The 21,112-nt window shown below is 32.3% G+C and overlaps 1 protein-coding gene across 1 annotated transcript in view; it reads right to left on the reverse strand.

Annotated features, from left to right (window-relative positions):
• Positions 1 to 231: 231 nt before the first annotated feature.
• CUNH14orf39 (chromosome unknown C14orf39 homolog) overlaps positions 232 to 21,112 on the reverse strand; it is a 39,347-nt gene continuing 18,466 nt past the window's right edge. Inside the window, exons 9-17 of the mRNA XM_004370918.1 lie at positions 20,039 to 20,169; positions 19,072 to 19,139; positions 15,260 to 15,345; positions 15,106 to 15,164; positions 13,236 to 13,297; positions 11,590 to 11,768; positions 9,783 to 9,927; positions 4,945 to 5,002; positions 232 to 431 (exon numbers count right to left, since the gene is read on the reverse strand). Coding sequence (XP_004370975.1) covers positions 232 to 431; positions 4,945 to 5,002; positions 9,783 to 9,927; positions 11,590 to 11,768; positions 13,236 to 13,297; positions 15,106 to 15,164; positions 15,260 to 15,345; positions 19,072 to 19,139; positions 20,039 to 20,169 — 988 coding nt within the window. The remainder of the gene's footprint in view (positions 432 to 4,944; positions 5,003 to 9,782; positions 9,928 to 11,589; positions 11,769 to 13,235; positions 13,298 to 15,105; positions 15,165 to 15,259; positions 15,346 to 19,071; positions 19,140 to 20,038; positions 20,170 to 21,112) is intronic.

Raw genomic sequence — 21,112 nt, forward strand, 5'->3', positions numbered from 1 at the left:
TTGAATATGGATTGCAAAATCAAAACCAAAATAAACAATTAGCTAATGCCACAAATAAAAATAAAAGTAGATAACATAGGTTCAATTTCTGTAAATATTTAATACAATCAGATAATGCAACTATGATAACCTATTATTGATTTAATTGCCTTCATGTTTTAAGTAATAATGTAAATTTATGCCCTAAATAATTGACAAACAGTAAAATAATTCAAGAAATTAGTAACTAGTTCAAAAAAAAGTAAATTGTGTTGTAGTTTGTGAGGAAGATGGAAAACCTTTTAAAGAAGAGTGTGTGACATTTTGATCCTGTTCAAATGAAAATGGAAAACTAAAATCATCTTTTCCAGCTACAAATGTATGTGTTGAAGAGTCTGATGGAAAAGAAAATGTAAAAGCATCTTCTCCTTCTGATTTCCCAAATAAGTTTCCTGAGGAAGATAAATATTACAATATCATGTTATTCATGTTATATAATGTTTGCATAACCTACTGAATTACAGTATACCACATACAATATATAAAGTAACATTGAATTCTTTATCTACTAAGCAGATATTTAACTGTATTCCTCTTATGTGCAAGGTACTGTCCTTGGAACTATGTAAGGTTAAAACAGACTAAAACTTAAACCCTACTTTCAAGTAATTTGAATTCAAGAATATAAAGAACTAGTACACAAGGTAGAAAGTGGGGTAAAACACCTCATATGGAAAGAATAGCATAGAGGCACAGAAAGAGGCATGCATAGGAAGTATAAGGGTGACAGAAATCAATTCAGGTTGGCAGGAGCACTGAAAAATAATAAAGAGGTGTAAAAGGGAATTACTAAAGATGAGCTTCAAAAGATTGCTGAATGCCCAACTATAGAATCTAGACTTTATTTGGTAGGTAACAGTAAGCCATTAAAGGTTTTCAAGCTGAGACATGGCATGATTTGAACTGTGCTTTGTAAGGATTACTCAGAAAAGAATGTGTAGAAAGGCTGGAACAGGAGTGTCTAGAAATGGGGATAACAGAAAGGAAGAAGTATCTATTGTCCAAGAAAGAGGTAATAAAAGCCTGACCTTAGCAATGGGAATGAAGGAAAATGCTGGATCTGAAAGATACTGCATAAGTCATACTTATTCAACTATTATTTATTAACTACAATACACTATTCATGGCATTGTTCAAGGAAATTGACAGAGCAGTGCAAAGAGTTCTATAGTTTTAAAAGGAATTTTTAAAGTAAACTTTACATATAGAATTATTTGATTGATGACTCTCTGAATTGCCATCAAGGAAAAATATTGTTTTTCATTTATTATATTATTTAAACCTATAAATATAAAAAATATTTTCAACATCTTAATTATAATATAAAATCAATTATTAAGTAATTAAAAATATACAGTAATCTAAACCCTTACCTGAAACAAATCTTTTAAGGTGCTTACATTTTTTTCAATAGAGAACCAATTCAAACAGTACATTAAACAAAAGAATTTACTTGTGCCATTTTGAAATTTTCATATATTTTTAATAAAACATCTTGATTATTTCACTCTAAATGGAGCCGAGCCAACCAACAGTAGGCTGGATAGAAGAACAGACAGAAGGATGGATGAACTGATTACCAAATACTTGAGTTCTTCTTCTCTCCCTTTTTCACTTTATTTTTCCACTGACTTCACTACACACTCATTAGACTTAAGCAAGGAAAATAGCTATAATGTATACATAGATTCAGAAAGAACCAAAATCTTGAATCTCCCTTTGAATGAATAAATTTGAATTTTTTAAATTTTAGAATAAAAAAGGTTCATATAAGGTCATCATAAAACTCCTATGCTCACTGTAAATAAAATAATAGAATATTGTGTTAGGTGGCATTCTAGGTGCTCTGGGAAATTCAACGGTGAATAAAACAGAATCCCTGCCCTCAAAGGGCCTATGATCTACACTAGATTTTATATATATTCATAAATAACTATGCCAGAAGGTATAAAGTAAAACAGTACTAAAAAAAAGAATAGAGATTCAGAAACACAAGGAAAAGATCTTTCTGGAATGGAAGAGTGAGAGAGGAAATAAGCAAAGGTTTTATGGAAGAGAATTTGGTCTGGAAAGATAGACAGAGGTGGAGGTTGAGGATTTCAAGAAGAAAAAAGTGGATGAGAAAGTGTGGACATATTTGAGAGGCACTGAGTTTTCCAATCTGGCCAAAGCACAGGTTATGTAAATAAGAATAAGATAAGAGGCTTAAAATTATGTTAGAGCTAGGCTAGAAAAGTAGGGGCATAATTGATAGTCAATGGGGAGCCACTGAATGTATTTGACTAGAACAGTAACATGGTCAGTGTTTTGCATAAAGATTAATTAGGTAAGGTAATCTACAGGTAAACTGAAAGGATGAAAAGACCGGTTAAGATGTTACTGCAATGGCCAGAGTGAATGGTAGTAAAAGTTTGAAATATGCTGGTGTCCATGGAAATTGAAAAGAAAGAGAAATAAACGTTTTAGAAACAGAACCGATAAAACTTGATGACTAGCTGAATGTTGTCACAGGCAAAGAGAAGTTAAAATTATCACCGAGATTCTGAATCCTGGCATTTAGAATAATGGAGGTATCGTTAGGGGCCTCAGAAGGAGAACAAGTTTGATTTCAAATATGCTGAGTCTTTAATAGCTACAAAAGTCTTGGATATAAAGAGATTTGGATTATAAAATCAGAAATTAGTCCTTAGAGTTTAGGAGAAAAGTGGAGTTTAGAAGTAAAGTTGGTGGGGAAGACATGAATTTGGTCATTACTTTTACTATAATATTTGAAAGCACTGAAGTGAATGAGCGTCAAGTGAATGAGAGCATCAAAAAAGAGAACGTAAATAAATTTAAAATTTTTATATGGCAGACATTTAAAAAATATCTACGATTAGTAGATTCCTTCTGATCTCCTAGCATTAAATATTATCTATGATAAATCCAAAATTTATGTGTCCACTCCACTGAATTACAGATTCATATATCCAACCTCCTACTTTACTATCTAGTAATTAAAGCAGTTCCAAAACTAAACTCCCAATTCCTGCCAATCTCAAATCAACTTCTATAGCCTTCCATATTTCAGTAAATGGCAATTCCAGTCTTATAACAGTCATTCATGTCAAAACCTTGACATCATCCTTACTTTCTTTCTCTCAATCTTCACATCCAGTCCATAAGCAAATCCTTCCAAATACACCTTTAGAAAACTCTGTAACCCAAATCTGACACCTTCTTACCACCTACTGCCATTGTCCTAGCCACCATCAATTCTGACTTGTATTGTTTTAATAGCACCTGATCGAACTCCTTGCTTTCACCCTTGCTTCCATATACTGTGTTCTTCATATAGCAGCTAGAATAATTCTTTTAAAACCTGTCAAATAATTTGAGTCCTTTGCTCAAAACCCTCCCATCTTGGTTTCCCATCTCACTTAGAAAAAAAAATAAAGTCTTTTATGGTTCTACAAGGCCCGAAAGATATGCTCCCCTTCCATCCTCTGATTTGATCTCCTACCAGTTTTCTCCTTCCTTATTCCATTCCAAATATACCAATTTAGTGCTGTTCAATGAACATGTTGCACATGTTTCTCTCTCAAGGTCTTTGTGCCCTTTGCCTCAAACACTTCTCCCCATAGCTTGTACCCACACATCCTTCAGGTCTCTGCTCAAATGTTGCCTTTTAGTGATACTTTCCCTGATTTCCTTGTTTTACACAGCAACCACTTTCCAAACCAAGAACTCTCTATTCTCCTTACTCTACTCTTCTTCATAGTACTATCACCACCTGTGAGTAAAGAGTTAACACAACTCTGGGTTGATCCAGGCCTGCCTGGAAGAATGACCTTGGAGTCTGACTTCTCACAGTATTGTTTTCTTAGAAAATATAGACTTTAAGTGTGGAGTGTTATGTCTTCCTTGTCTACTGTATGGAACTACACATGAATTGGAGGAATTGTGAGTTAGCATATAGGCCTTGGGCTTCATGATTAGATGGTAAAAAAGACCAGTGGGAAACTGAGACTGCAGATTTTCTGTGTCAGGGTGACCTACATGTACCATGCCTCTTGTCCATTGCAGCCTTACATGCCCTATGTGAGGCAGCAAAAGAAAGCTTATACTAGGGTAGCTGATAGGCCTCTTGATGAGATAAAGATGCTGTGCCTGCTGTTATCTTCTATGCTGTATCTTCTATGTTGTTGCTGTTGTTAGGTGCCGTTCAGTCAGTTTTGACTCATAGTAGCCCTATAGGAGAGAGTAAAATTGCCCCATAGGGTTTCCAAGGAGCAGCTGGTGTTTGAACTACCGACATTTCGGTCAGCAGCCGAGCTCTTAACCACTATGCCACCAGGGCTCCATATCTTCTATAAAGCTAAGTAAATTTATTATTAGATTAAAAGTTTACTGTAACTTTTGAGTCTGACTGCCAATTCAAACCCATAACAACTATTCTTTAATGTACTACCTGACATATTATACATTCATTTGTCTATTTTCAGTCTCTCCCACTAGAACAGAAACCCTATAAGAACTTTGTATTCTTGTCCACTGCTCAATCCCCAGAGCCAAAAGGAGATGGAAGAAGAAAGAAGATCCAGTAAAAAGTAAGCACCAGAGGAGGAAATCCAAAATTCCAGAAAGATGGCAATAGTCAACTCTATCAAGTGCTGCAAAAAAGACTGAATAAATGCAAAAAAACCATAATGTTTGATAATTGGAAAGTCATTAGCAGTCATGGAGATAGCAAGCTTTGATAGAGATAGCAGAAGCTAAGTTACTAAAAGATCATCAGTAAGTAGTGCAAAACTAACACTAATTTTTCAGGATAAATTGAGCACCTAAGAAAATCAGTTAGAGACAAACTAAATACTAAGTGAGCAAGTTAACATGTTTTATATGTAGAAAACTTAAATCACTTACCAATTTCTTGTTGTGATGAGAGAGGATTTAAATTTGCTGTAGAATAATGTTCATTAAACTGAAAAATAATTTCCATTAAATATTACTTGTGAAATCAGTAGAACAGTATACATAGCATTTATAGTTGAATCTATGTAACAATGTAAAACAAGTTTTGCCTGATATACCTTTCATATAAAGCCTAGTCTTCTACTAATCAGAATTACAGCAGACAAAATAGTAACTTTCTATATAGCATATTACTGTGCTTAAAAAGAAATATATCTTCAAAACAACCTGTCATTTATTTATAAAATAAGGCCTATTAACTTGATTCTGGCAATAGATAAAATATTAATAGGCAACATACATTGTACTAAGGATTGTTCCTACTTTAGAATACTAATATGGCCTAATATTCTAGTCAACTTTTGCTTCATTATGAAGGCCTTTATCAAATTAGGTTCTTGGTACTGTTTTTCTGTCTATAAAACTAATAGGAAGTATGATAGCTTCATGTCAGTTCAGGTCAAATTTGCTAATAAAAGTACCTTCTCTGCAAGACAGGCTTTTAAAAAATGGGACCATGTTTTATATGGGACAGTTTTCTGTCCTTTTTTTTTCTCTTAATATTATAGTGTGAGCATTTTTCCATGTTGCTATTTTTCAGACATGATTTTCTATGGCAATATAATATTCCACCATATGAACAGACTGTACAGTTTTCGAAGAGCCCTGGGTGGGCCAGTGGTGTAGCGCTCAGCTGCTAACCAAAAGGTCAGCAGTTTGAACCCACCAGCTGCTCCATGGGAGACAGATGTGGCAGTCTGCATCCATAAAGGTTACAGCCTTGGAAACCCTACGGGGCAGTTCTACTCTGTCCTGTACGGTTGCTCTGAGTCGAAATCAACTCGAAGGCAATGGGTATACAATTTTCAACCATTCCTTTATTTTGGACTTTTAGGTTGCTTCTAATTTTTTTTCTAACATAAATCACACTTGAATAAACATTGTTATGCACATATTTATATATCTTTGACAATCAGTAAGAAAAGCTGTTTTTTCCAGAGATTTCCTAAGTTGCCTGAATTCTTTTTCAGTGACTTATTTACTCATCAAGTAGACCTTGTCTATTTCTCCATTGAAGCAGTCTTTTTTTTTATTACTGGTACATATAAGCTCTTTATATATTAAAAATATTATCATATTATTACAAATATTTTATATCATTTTATCAATTTGCCTTTAATTTTTTTTAACATATAGAAGTTTAAATTTTTGTATGTAACCAAATCCCAATTTTTTTTCTTTTGGTTCTTCTTCCACTGTTTTTATGCTTAGAGAATTCTTCCTCCTCTTAAGATCTGAAAAATATTCACCTATATTGCCTCTGAAATATTTTATCTTTACCTTTTTTTAACTGAATGGATCTGTAACTTCTATTGGTATACAGTGTTAGATGAGTGCCTAACTTATCCCTACTAATTTTTGGTCCCATCTTCACCACTTTCTTTTGTTTCAAGACTTTCTAGAAACAACCACTGTTCAATCTATCAATTCTTATATCACTATCACACCATCTTGCTCACTCTATGTTTACAGGACATTTTAATATGTAGAAAGTGAAGTTCCCCCTCATCAACCTTCTTTTTCATAATATTCTATTATTAATGTTCACAAGATCTATAGTGATATCCTTTCATTCCTAATATTGATAGGCTGTACTCTTTTTCTTTGTCAATCTAGCTAGGCATTTATAATTTTGTCATTTTTTTCAAAGAACCAACTTTGACTTTGTTAATTTTCTCTATTGTTTGTTTTCTATTTCACTGATTTCTGTTTTTGTATTCCTTTAGTTTCTTCATTCTACTTACTTTGGATCTACTTTTCTGTTCTTTTTCTAGCTTCTTAAGGTAAAACCTTAAATCGCTAATTTTAGAATGTGTTTTCTATTAATTAAAGTTTTGAAGCTATACATTTGGCTCTGGCTTTGGCTGCATCCTACAATTTTTAACATGCTGAATTTTGATAATCATACAGTTCAAAGTATTTTCTAATTTCTCTTGTGATTTTCATGGCACAAGTATTTAGGGTTGTTAATGAAGCAGGACTCAATCTACAAGATTGGATTGTGTCTTGAGCCAATCCCTTTCGAGAGAGAAAAGAGAGAAGTGAGCAGAGAGACAGGGGAACCTCATACCACCAAGAAAGCAGCGATGGGAGCAGAGTGTATCCTTTGGACCTGAGGTTCCTGCACTTAGAAGCCGCTAGACCAGGGGAAGATTGATGACAAGGACTTTCCCCCAGAGCCCACAGAGACAGAAAGCCCTCTCTTGGAGCTGGCACCTTGAATTTGGACTTTTAGCCTCCTACACTGAGAGAATAAATTTCTCTTTGTTAAAGCCATCTACTTGTGGTATTTCTGTTATAGCAGCACTAGTTAACTAAGACAAGGGTTTTCCTAGATGTCTTCTAATTTCTAATTTAATTTCATCATGGTCAGAGAACATACTCTGTATGATTTCAATCGTTTTTTATTAAGTCTCATTTTATGGCCCAGAATATGGTCTATCTTGGTGAATACCATGGACACTTGAAAAGAATATATATGCTACAGTTTTTTAATGTGGTGTTCTATAAATGTCAATTAAGTAAAGGAGATTGATATTGTTCATATCTTATAGAAGATCTTTATTGATTTTGTTGTCCAATTTATATCAGTTGCTGAGACGGGTGTTAAAAATCTACAACTATGTTTGTGTTTTGTATTAAAAAAACCCATTGCCGTTGAGTCAATTCCAACTCTTAGTGACCCTATAGGACAGAGTAGAACTGCCCCATAGAGTTTCCAAGGAGCACCTAGAGGATTTGAACAGCTGACCTTCTGGTTAGCAGCTGTAGCACTTAATCACTACGCCACCAGGGCTTCCTGTGTTTTGCATACTCCCTTTAATTATATCAATCTTTGTTTTATGTATTTTGAAGCTGTTATTAGGCGTGTATACACGTGTGGTTATTTCTTGCTAGTGAATTGACCCTTTTATCCTTATGAAATGTACCTTGTTATTGCTAGTAATATTCTTTATTTTTAAGAGTACCTAACATGATATTAACATAGCCATTGAAACCTTCTTACGCTTAATGTTTTCATGACATATCTTTTTCCATACATTTACTTTCAACCTGTCTTTGTCCTTATATTTAAAATGTATCTTTTGTAGATAGCTTATAGTTGGATCTTGCTTGTTTATCCATTCTGACAATCCTTAATGGAGTGTTTAGTCCATTGATGGTTAATGTAATTATTAAAAAGTTCTTATTTTGTTCTACCATTTTACTATTTTCTGTTCTCTTTGTGCTTTGTAACTCTATTCCTCTTTTTCTGCCTTCTTTTGGGTTAATTAAAATTTTTTTTTTAGAATTCCATTTTAATTTATTAACAATCTTCTTTTTGAAAATTTTCTTGCTTATTCTTGACTATTTTTGACCACTTTTTTTCCTAGAAAACTTAAAATTATTTTGTCAGTCTCCTACCCCGATCCCACCACCACAAAAGCAAAACAAAAACAAAAAAAATCAAAGACATACAATCTTGCTGGGATTTCAATTAGATTCAAAATTAAATTAAATCCATAAATTATTTTGTAAAGAAATCATCTTCATAATATTTTCTTCCTATACAGGTACTTCATATATCTTTCTATGTATTCAAAACATTTTTTTCAGTAAAGTTCTTGTAGTTTTCATTACACAAAATGTACATGTTTCTTGTTAAGGTTATATACATGTATTTTGCATTCATGCAACTACTGTAAATGAAAACTAAGCAACTGTAGTAGATAATTATTTTACATGTTCAGTAAATCCCTTCTAAGAATTGCCAGTTTTTATAATAAACATTTAAATAAACACTGAGACAAAAGTTGAAGATATGAAATATATAGTGCTATATCATCCATCAATAAATTCCAATTTTCAATTATTTAATTTAGTATAGGGGGATGTGAGAATAAAATATTCAAATCCATATAAAATTGGCTAAATGTGACTAATTTAAATGAGAAATAACAAAATATTTCTATTAAATTATATTATATTGTATTATATTAATACTTATATAGCATTATTAACTGGTTGCTACTTTTCTACATGCTTCATGTATATAAACTCATTTAACATTCACAAACTATATGGCAATAACTATTATTATTTTCATTTTACAGATAAAGAAACTGAAGCCCAGAGAGTTATCCAGAATTCCACATCCAGTACACACCCAAGTAGTGTAGCTTCACAGTCTACTCATAACCACTACACTGTACTGTCCACTGATAAAATAAAGCACACCTTAACTTTTGGTTTTAATTGGCAAATACAGAAATAAGCACTTAATCATGATTTATATCACTGAAGAATAAAATCTATATTAGAAGGAAGTTCTTTAGGTCTTTTATAATTAACTGATTATAATGTTGCTATGTATACACATGCAGCTTGTGTATACACACAAGACCAAGTTATAAGGTGGAACATTTTTCATGTTGAAGTTATGAAGTTTGTTTTAAAAGTTAGACATATTAACTATAAAGCCAAATTCATTTTTAAACAGCCTTTCACTGCAACTTAAATCATTCTCTCCTCAAGATTCTGTTTTTGGGAATAGATGTCAATTTGGGGTACCTGAAGTTGGAAACAAAAAGATAGTGCAGAGCTTTGATATACTATCATTACTCTGATTTTTTTTTTTTAATTGACTCTGTTTTGTCCTCTGCCCCAAAAGTTTGGTACTAAGGAACTAAAATTATTTGAGGTTCCAGTGTACAATTTTTAGAAATAAAAATTTAGTTTCACAATATTACCTGATCTGATGAGATTTCTGAATCAAATATAGAAGAATCAAATAAATTCAACCCAGGAGATCTAGAAGTATAACTCGAAAGAAAAGAAAATCCAGGGGATTCCTTTTGTGTTTGACCTTCAGGTACTATATTTCTATTTCTGTTACAGAGAAATAAGAAATCATCAGAATGTTTTTTAAAAATCTATTAGTAAACATTGCAGACTGGTGAGCACCATAAGCAATAGCATAGAGGTAAGAATTAGCATAGTAGGGAAAAGTAGAAAGTAAAGTTATTGAAGAATATGGTTTTAGGTGGATAATAATGTTAAATAAAGTAGAACAATCAAGTTGGGGATAATAATAGTTGATACCCACTGATAATGTACTGTTAGTCTCTATCCTAGTTACTTCCATAGGCATTAACTTATTTATTTCTCACAATAACCCCATGAAGTAGATACTATTATTATCACTTTCATTTTACAGAAGAGGATTTTGAAGCATAAAAAGGCTAAATGATCTTCTCAAAGATATATAACTGCCAGAACTGGGATTTGAATGGAGCAATCCAGATTCAAAGTCCAAGCTGTTAACTCCAATGCTATACTGTCTCCAAGCTCTTGAAAAAGATTTTAGTCTTGATGAGAAGCCAGCCATTACAGATTGTTGCATAAGGGAGTTAAACTATAAAAGTAAAGATTTGGGGAAAATAATTAGACAAAGTAGTATATGACACAATGGTTAAAAGCATGGATTCTGGAGCCCTACTACCCGAGCTTGAATCTCAACTTTATTATCATTGACTAGCTCTACCACCTATAATTCTGTTTCCTCATCTATAAAATAAGGATGATAGTGTACTTATACCTCATAAGGTTGCTGTGAATATTAAATAAGCATTATTTATAAAATGCTTACAACAGTGACTTGCACACAGTTGGTGCTATATAAGTGTTTGCTAAATAAAACTGAACATACCACCAGAAATAGATGTATGACCATGAATGAGTCACTTAATTTTACAGGTCATAGTTTTCTCATTCATAAAGAGAGGTTTTAGCATATGATCACCCCAATTCTTTTTCAGATTCTCAGATTTGATGAGTTCCACTTTGAACATTTTGTGCTTGAGTCGACAGCATGACATTCATATCTAAAAATCTCACTAGCAATTTAAAATACAAAAGTAGAACACAGATGAGAGATACCTGATGATGTAAATTTAGAGGAACCTCAGAGTTCAGCATTAAGAAAAGGACTGAACTAAACAAAAAGGTTAAATGCAGCACTATTTTCTTGGCTGCGGATTACAAATCTGTGGTTTCCAGATTTAATAATTAATCATTTGGAGATATTATGTATATTCTGAAATTTAACAGAACAGCAATTCTTGCTTCAGATACATATGGAAAAATGACTTATGGAACATCATGCATTGATAAATCCACAATCTACCATCTGTGGCAGTAGCTTTTTAGCTTAACATTTTAAATTTTCCTGTAATTTTTTTTTATCTTTTAGAAAATATTAAATCCATATACTATTGCCCTAGGTAAGTACTCAGGATCTATGCCATCTTCAGCTAAATGTTACAGGAAAATTGGAGGGGAGGATCTGTCAAACAAGAACAGCAGAACATTAATTGTTCAAATAGGGTGCTGGATACGTGGAGGTTCATTATAATAGTCTTTCCTTTCTATGTTTGAAATTTTTCATAATAAAACTTTTTAAAGTTACAGGTAGTAAAGCATTTTACTACTTCTATCAATTATTTATTTAACCCCATATGTAGATATTTTAATTATAAGTATTAATTACAATCCTACATTTCAAATAAGGGTGTTTTAGGGAACTGCAATTTTTCCAAAGATTCAGGTGTTTTCACAGCTTCAGGAGTTCGTAAAGACAGAGGAATTTCAGGAGTTTTTGGAAAATTCTCAGTCTTTTCTTCCACTTCATTACTTTTATTTTCTATTGGCTTCCCAAAGTGTTCTGAATCTGTAGCCTGCAAATTCAAAATAATAGAAAACTATAAAAATGAATAAATAAAATAAATAAAATCACATATCTAAAAATGTGTAAGGTGGAAAACACCATATTAATCTATGATGTTATTATTATTTAATAGACAAAATAAGTAAAATAAGAATAATTGGTGAAAATAATACCAAAATATATATCAAGAAATTTAAAAATAATTATTTTTCATTATCTAATTTTTCTCCTCTTCCCAGTTCCATCTCCCCCATTTCGACCTAAAAAAGTAAATGACAATCAGAACATACTCAAAATTGATGAAGAAAAATGATTAGGAATTATTTTTTTCTTTTAAATTTTCCACTTCATGCTCTGGGTGAAGAACTGAATATGCTACCTCCTTAAAAGGGAAAAGCAATTTACTTCAAAACAATCTTGCAGTCTTTGGTTTATTGTGTTTTTTGCTTTTTTCTTTTGCCCTTATTAACTCATTATACTACTTTGGCTGTAAAAATTGAGAACCTGAATACTAAGTTTACTATATTTCATTTTCCAGGCTAGGAATGTGATTCAAATATATCTGTTATACCAAATCCCATTACAGAAACAATTTGGGTCCTCCCACCAAAAAATTTAAAATGTGCTTTTACTTGTATTTCTTTACAGCAAAATACTATTGTTTCTTTTGTTTTAATCCTTAGTCACTAGGGTAATATAAACTATAACTATATTCTGTTAGTCACTACTTGACACACATTGTCTATATTTATCATTATTAAAGCTTTCTACTATCATAAAATATTTTCAAGATTTTTTTTTTATTGTGCTTTAGGTGAAATTTTACAGCTCAAGTTAATTTCTCATACAAAAATTTATACACATATTGTTATATGACATTAGTTGCAATCCCTATAATGTGACAGCACACTCCCCCTTTCCACAGTGGGTTTCTTGTGTCCATTCAACCATTCCTGCCCCTTTCTGCCTTCTCATCCTGCCTCCGGACAGGAGCCACCCATTTGGTCTTGAGTATCTGCTTGAACTAAGAAGCACACTCTTCATGAGTATTATTATTTTGTGTTTTACATTCCAGTCTAATCTTTGTCTGAAGAGTGGGTTTTGGGAATGGTTTTTGTTCTGGGTCAAGATATTTTTGTGGCAATCACCGATCTTGAATTGCCATGGAAAACTGTTCAATCTCACCAAACTGTTTTATTCAGTCATAATTTAGTTGTAATCTCAATATATATTGTTATTTAATGACAATTCTTTTTGTATATTTTCATGTAAATTTTTTGTGGCTTCATTTTGTTATCTAAATAACTAAAGTGTTCTAAGAGATAGATTCTCTAACACCCTAGGAACCTGATAATCAAGAATAACTTCTAGATCTTCCATGATCTTTATTGTATTAAATCTGAAATGTTGATGGAAACAGAATGTCTTAAATTGGAAATATCATGCTTAGAAATTAGAAACCAAACATTTGACTTACTTTTGAAGTACATTTTGACTCTTTTAATTGTCTTATTATCGCTTTATCTCCACATTCAGCATCTGTTTGTTGAGAAAAAGCTTTTTGTTCTTTTTGACATTTTATTGTAAAATAACACATTACTGAACCATATAAAACTACCAATATTTTACTTTTTTTAACCTACAAAAGTAGCAATTTCATATGCTTCAGCCCAATATATACAGATAAGAGAATAACGTACATATATATAAAATCTATAACATGGGTGTTATTTACGTAAAAATACAATATTGTCAGACTTTTTAAAATGTTGCTAATCTGGTAGGTGTGTAATGATATCTCATTGTGGTTTTATTTGTAGTGGCTGCCAGATATATGCATTTCCCTACATAGCTCTATCACAGATGTATCGTTCTCTCTCATCTAATAATCCATCAGCTAAAGGATTAAAGGCAACAGAGCACCTGTGCAGGTAAAGACCCAATTCTTTCTCTTAAAAGAAAGCAGGGGCAATATCCACATACATGGAATAAGAATACTGTGCAGAGTAAACCCTGTACTAAAAGTGGCAGAAATAGGCCCACAGTATATGACCATTCTGAATATGCATATATTTATAGAGTTTTCATACTGCCAGAATGAGGCATTTTTAAAACTTCACAATAGAAGTCACTAATCCATATACTACAAATGAGAAGAGATGAAGACTTATATATAGCCTAATGAGTGAAATAATTATTATTCATTACTGGGTTACCAAAGTACGAACATGTACATATATGATATATATATGTGTGTGTGTATATACATGTATATAAGTGTATGTATAGACAGACAGATAGATAGAAAGAAGGATATAGTATTTTCAAGGGTGTGTCAAAGTTCCAATAGCTAGTTGATTTTAGGGTAATAAACTTGTGTGTTTATATCCTGTGAATCTTCTTTAATTTTATTCAAAGAAAATAAGATAGTAAAAGATTTATGTAAAAAATTATGATAGCATTATTTATAGTAACAAAAAAAAAAAAACCCTGGAAATGACAAAATAGTCAATGTGAGAGAATGGCAAAATATATAATGGCATAGTTACACAATGGAACATTATACACCTTCTCCTCACTTATCGACTATCTTATTATCTGACATTTCGCATTTACAATAGTAAAAAATCTACTATCCAACTATTTTGCACATTAACTACGTACATCTGGCAGTAACGAATGCTGAGGTGTGAGGTGAGAGTAACGCTGGCTTTGATGGTTAAGGTTATGTGTCAGCTTGGCTGGGCCATGATTCTCAGGGGTTTCGCAGTTATATAATGATTAATTTGGCAGTTACGTAATGATGTAAACTGGAGGTTATGTAATGATGTAGTTGTCCTCCATTTTGTGATTTGATATGGCCATCCTCCATTTTTGTATATGACCAGTTTCGCATAACGACCTGGTCTTTGGAACCTAACCACGTCAATAACTGAGGAGAGGGTGTACGGTTCATTATACATAAAATCTTTGAATAATATTTAATGACATGGGGACATACTTTCAATAGTATAACAAGTGGGAAAAAATCAGGATACAAAATGATATGTTTAGTATGACTTCAATTTTGGAAAAAGAACAAAATGTACATATGTATAGAAAAAGACTAAAAGAATATACAGCAATAGTTAAGAACAGTTAAATCTGGGTGATGGTATTTTTGTTTCCTTTATATTTTTCTGTCTAGTAAATTTTCTACAAGTATTTTTTCTTATATTTAGAGAAAATGTATTTTAAAACCAAGCATGCATGGTCAGTTAAACAACCCAAGTAATTTATTTAAATAGTATAAAAACCTGATACAATGGTTACCTCCACTTTTTAGGAAAAATACGAACAGCAAATACCTGTATCTCCTTTTTCAAACCACTGATTACAATTTGATTGTTTCTGTGGGGTTAACAATCTAAAACGCAATAAATATAATTTTTATATTATTTGTTGAGTTGATATTCATGAATTATTTTGAAAACTTAAAGCATTTTCTTGTTTTTAAGTTACCTGAATTGCATGAAATTCTGTGAACTTTTCGTAGCTAGAACATGTGAACACTTTGAATGGTTATTCACAGCACAGTCACTAAATACCTGAACCAAAAAAAATAAGCATTAGAATTAGCTATACAAAACAAAAGTTTAGCTTGCTGTGGCTTCTCAGTGTTCTCTCATTTCATTACCACTGTCATTCTCGTCATCATCATCAATATCAACAACTACAAACATTAACTGAAACCACTGCATATAAAACATTAAGTCAAATACTGGAAAACAAATAAGGTTTAAGACTCTCACAGAATTTGGCATTTTTGATAAGTATAAACAATTATGCATGGTAGTATTTCTACACTTAAGGTAAACTTTAAAAAATTCTGTCCCATATTCTTGATTAATCAAGTGAATCTTACCATTTTCTCAACTTATTACCCGATTTCTGCATCTCTCTATCCTCTATAACCTCTTAAATTGAACATAGGAAAGCAAAACAATGGGTTAAAAGATTAAAGCTTGACACTTTCATTCATATACATTTATGAAAGCACTAACATTTTTCTTTAAATTTTGTTTAATATTAATATCTAAGCCACTGCTATATTAATGTATGCACTGTCTGATTCACCTTTCATCCTCCCTGATTCATTTATTTTGAAGGGTCTCTGATTTTTGTTATTTGGCCCAAAATGAAAATCTTTTTACTTTAATAGGAAATTTAACCCATTTATTTAGATCATAAGACAAAGTTGTCAACCTCCCTTAAAGAACAAGTGTTTTTACTGTTTTGAACAATATACATGTTTGTACATGTCTGCTGGTACACATATTCAAGTATTTGTTTAGAGTAGATGCCAAGAAGTGAACTTTTTAGTTATGCACATTTATTTTTAATACGTACTATGATCCAGCCCTCCAAAGTGGCTGTATCAAGTTACACTCCCACTATTCTTGACCACACTAGATGTTATCAAACATTTTAATGTTTGCAAATCTGATAGGTGAAACCAGGTAGCAGGTTGATTGAATCTGCATTTCCCTGTACTCTTGGGGTTGGGCATCTTGTTATACATAGTGACCCTTTGCCTTTTCTTTTCTGTAAATTGCCTTCTTAGCCTTTGCACATTTTTTGTTTGCTTCTTTCTTAATTTATAAGAATTATTATGTATCTCTCTATGTACTGTATATTCTAGACACCAATTTTTGCCCATTCTGTCATTTTTTTTAACCTTGTTAGTGTCTTTTGTTAGTGTCATACAGAAGTTTTTAATTTTGATGTAATACATTGATCAGTTTATCTTCTCCTATACCATAGTTATAATTATTGTGTTTTGATAATGTTTAAAAATGATTTGGGTGATGACAATGCTGTGGAATTAGACAGTGGTGATGATTGCACAACCTTGTGAATATATAAAAACCACTGAATTGTAGACTTTACAATGGTGAATTTTATAGTCTGCGAATTATACCTCAATAAAAAAAATTAAATAAGCATTTTGATATCTGGTAGTACAAGCCCCCCTCTTTAACATTCTTTTAAAAATCTGTTGTTTTTAATTTTCTAATGCTGGACAATTGCTGTATTCCTTTGGAAAATCATAGTTGGTCATGCTATGATATTCTTTTAATGTTACACTGCTAAATTTGGTTTGTTAATAATTTATTATTTTTACATCTATGTTCATTGTTGATACTGACCTATACTTTTCTTCTCTTTCGCTATCCTTGACCTTGATATCATAAGATTCCCCTGACCCTGTGGCCATTGAGTTGATTCCGACTCATGGCGACCATAATTTGTTGGATAGTTTCTCAACTTTTTCCATACAGGTAGTTCCTGATTTACAACATATTTGGGTTACGATGAACTGCACTTATGACCATCCATTTTGTTTGGGGGGAGTACATCTTATCATTAGTAATATGTACTACATACACTGTTGCAGCGTGTAATTTACTGATGTTATCATTCTTAGATGTTTACTCGCAGACGTTTCCAACTCCCAAAGACAAATAAAGAATAGATTTATAAAGATACTGATAATAAAAGACAGTAATAATGAAAACTAAAGGAAAAAAATGAGGCACTCGATTTACATCAGAACCGACTTAAAATGCAGGCTGAACGGAATTCCATCATAAATTGGGGACTACCTGCACTCTAGATTATTTGTATAAGGTTATTTAATCCAGTGGTTCTCAATGGTGGCAATTTTGCCTCTCAGGGGACATTTGGCAATGCCTGGAGGCACTTTTAATTGTCATAACTTGGGTGTGTGGAGGGGTGCTACTGGCCTCCAGTTGTGGATTCAACAGTTTCTTTGGAATTCTATTAATTTGTGCTTTATATATTTTGAAGCTGTATAACTTGTGCATCATAGTTCTTATGACTTACTGGTGAATTTAAAAAAAAATGAAATATGTTTATTTATCCATGTTAATGCTTTTCATTTTGAATTCTATTTTATATGGCATTAATATTGTTAGATCTGTGGCTTACATTTGTCTGATATATTTTTTCTATCCTTTTATTTTCAGCCATCATTTGTCAAGTTGTTTCAGTTGCTCTCTTTTAATAGTACATAGCTGTTTATTGTTTATATGTCTCAAAGAAGTGCCTCGGTCCTTTAACAAGGGGTTTAACCCAGTTACATTTTTATGACTTCTGATTTGCTTGGACATATTTCTGGCATCTTATTTATTTTCTATTTATTATGTTTTCTGGTTGTTTTATTTTTCTCCCCATTCCTACTTTTAGTAGGACTGATTAAGTTTTCCCTGCTTTATCTTTTTTCCTTTACTGTTTTAAAACATACACATTCCTTTTCTTTTCTGGTGTGACTGCCCTTAAATGTTTAACACATATGCATAAATTTATACTTTTCTAGCAATGTATAGCATTAACCAGTCAGTATTCAAATCTTCTTCCCACCTCCATCCCTAAACAAAAAAGAACTTTAGCAAACTTGTGTTCTCCTCATTTATCTTCCCACTCTCCTCCCATATTGATATCATCTGCATTTTAATACTGGATTTTTAAAATTTTATAATTAACATATGTTTAGACTTAAAAATGTTTTACTAATTACTCTGGTCACCACTACCCTATATCTGTGTGTACTGACTATGAGTGAAAGAACAATCATATTTTTCATCAAGGATTGCCCTCAGGATATTTTCAGGAAGAATGGTGGGAGATGGAGATGTGCTATACCAGCACCTAACTTTCTGGGTGGTATGTTCTTTGTTCTTCATAGGCATCAAAAGCTACCCAAGGCATCGCTTGTCTCTCTAACCAAGTTCCCATAGTCACTGTTTCCACCTGTAAAGAATTTCCCAACTACTGATGCCTGGCCAAAGGCAGAGTCGCTATGGTGTGAACAGTTATCAACTAACCTAGCTCCTACTGAAGTAACTCAACCAATTACCCTAATAATTATCACAGGACCTCTACCTTCTGCAACAGCGTTCTCCTATGCATGTTCTGGGCTGCAATTTCCCTCTTTAATCCAATCCTGTTTTCCCACATCAGGGATTTCTCACAGTTTTTGGTTTACTGGGTGCAGAGCTTGCTAATTTAAAATATCTTTTCTATTATTTTTAGGGGTGAGATAGAAAGCTAAAGTATTTGCTTAGACTGCCATACTGAAAGTCCTTTACATTTTTTTAGACCCTGTAATTGTACTAATGGCTGATATATTTGACAACACCAAAAACAAACAACCTGTGTCCTAAGTGCAGTACAATCATTATTTCATCTAATGAAACCAAGTACAATGCTTATGAATATTTAATTTATACTATTAAAACAGAAATACATACCTGTGTATCATTTTCTTTTTGTCTGAAGTCAATATCGGGAAGTTTCACAGAACTTTCTTCTTTTTTATCTGGGTTATTAAATGGTACTATTTCAAATCAATTCCAGAGACAGAATCATATATAATAGTCAATATTTAACCTAACCTTGTAATTAAAAAAACCAAGTCTACATGATTTAATTTAAATTAAAATAGTATTTAAAATTAAATTAAATATTAAATTAAAATTATTAAGTAAATCTTTATGTGAACTCTGAATGTGAAATGAAAACCAGCTGACAAGATTACACCTTTATAACAGGGAACCAAAGACAGAGTGGTGATATTAACAACTGAAGAAAAAAAGACTCAGCCCAATAAATTTAGTTAATCTAATCTGCAGATTCATTGAATTAAATGTGATTCAAATATCTCAGTGACTAAGTTACAGATATCATTAACACAAGTCAGCTACCTACTCCAATCCCACATACTGATAATAATAATAATAATAAAAAAAAAACACTGTCATTGAGTCTATTCAGACTCACAGTGGCCCCATAGGGTTTCCAAGGCTGTAAATCTCTCCAGAAGTAGACTGCCACATCTTTCTCCCACAGAGCGGCTGGTGGTTTTGAACAGCCAATCTTGGGGTTAGCAGTCAATCACTTTAACCACTGAACCACCAGGGCTTCTTTAGACTGACAATACAACTCCTCAAATGAAAAATACACAATTATTCATCCTCCTTTGACAGTTGTGCAATCAGATCACGATACTTTTTTATAGTGTGTGATTTCTCTCTCAAAGAGAAAAAGGTATAGGAAGACATATCTTGCTTGCTCTCAGAAAGAATCCTGAGTCTATAGAACTCCAGTATTGTTTGTTCTTGTTTATTATACCAAATGATAACTAAAATTGCTTCTTTCCTATTTCTTCTCCTGTTAGCAAAGAAAATTAAGTTTTCCAATAATAAACAGATACTGTACCTGTAACTCGTAGTTCTGAAGAATGCATCTTTATTGGTCTGACTAATTTCTGAGATTCATAAGGAAGAAATAATTGTCTGTTCTGATGGTTTTTATCCAATACAAGTCCTTGTTCACCTTTTTCAAATATCCTAAAAAGAAGAGTGAATTTAAAAGACTTTTAAAAAATATCAAAAAATTCCAAACCAAAACTTTATCCATAAATAGCATGCTTTAGGTACCACAGTACTACAAACTTTAAAAAATTATTCACAAATCAACTAGCATGATTACAGAAATCATTAAAACAGTATTATGATCATAAATTAGTCTTTTAAGTTTTTTACTGGAAGAACAGTTTCATTGAGTTTTTCGTAAATTAAAAAAAGTAGAATAAACACTATCAAAATATATATTGAGCAAAAAATTACTAAATAGTTATATAAATTACCCTAAATACACAAAATGTTTATAATATTTTAAAAATGTCAGTAAGGTAAAATTCTATACATTGACCTATTTTTTCCATTCAATGTCATTATAAAATTAAAGACACATCACTATAGACGTGAGATGTGGGATTAAGGGAATCAAGAAAAATAACGGATCAGGGTAACTTAAGAAAGCAATGTATTGAAAAATCTGAATAAGGGCAACGGAGCCTAAGGAGAGGAATTTAAAAAGAATGAAAAAGGGTATCAACAGAAAGAGAAAAAGTAGAAAGTTTATCAGAAACAGCAATAGGGGTACATCTGTTTTTCTGTCACAGTAACAGGTAATATTAATCTTTTTTAATGCCTCGACCACCTCTTCTGCCACCACTGATGCCTATTTTATCACTATTAAGAGGAAAGGCAAGGAAACATATGAAGCCAGAGATTCTGTAGCATCCTTTGGCTTTGTGGCAAAGGAAAACTAATCAAACTGGTGATAGGATAATAAAAAGGTAAAATACTACTCCCACCCTTGTTTCTCCTGTTTTACTCCTATTACTGACCCATCATGGAAAACCCATCAATGTGCAACTGACAGGTTATGGAAAAGATATGCTACTGCTTTCCCATTTCTCTCTACTCATTATCCCTGGATTTACTA

Source organism: Trichechus manatus, unplaced genomic scaffold (genome assembly GCF_000243295.1).
Source record: "Trichechus manatus latirostris isolate Lorelei unplaced genomic scaffold, TriManLat1.0 scaffold00010, whole genome shotgun sequence".
In the NCBI taxonomy this organism is placed as follows: domain Eukaryota; kingdom Metazoa; phylum Chordata; class Mammalia; order Sirenia; family Trichechidae; genus Trichechus; species Trichechus manatus.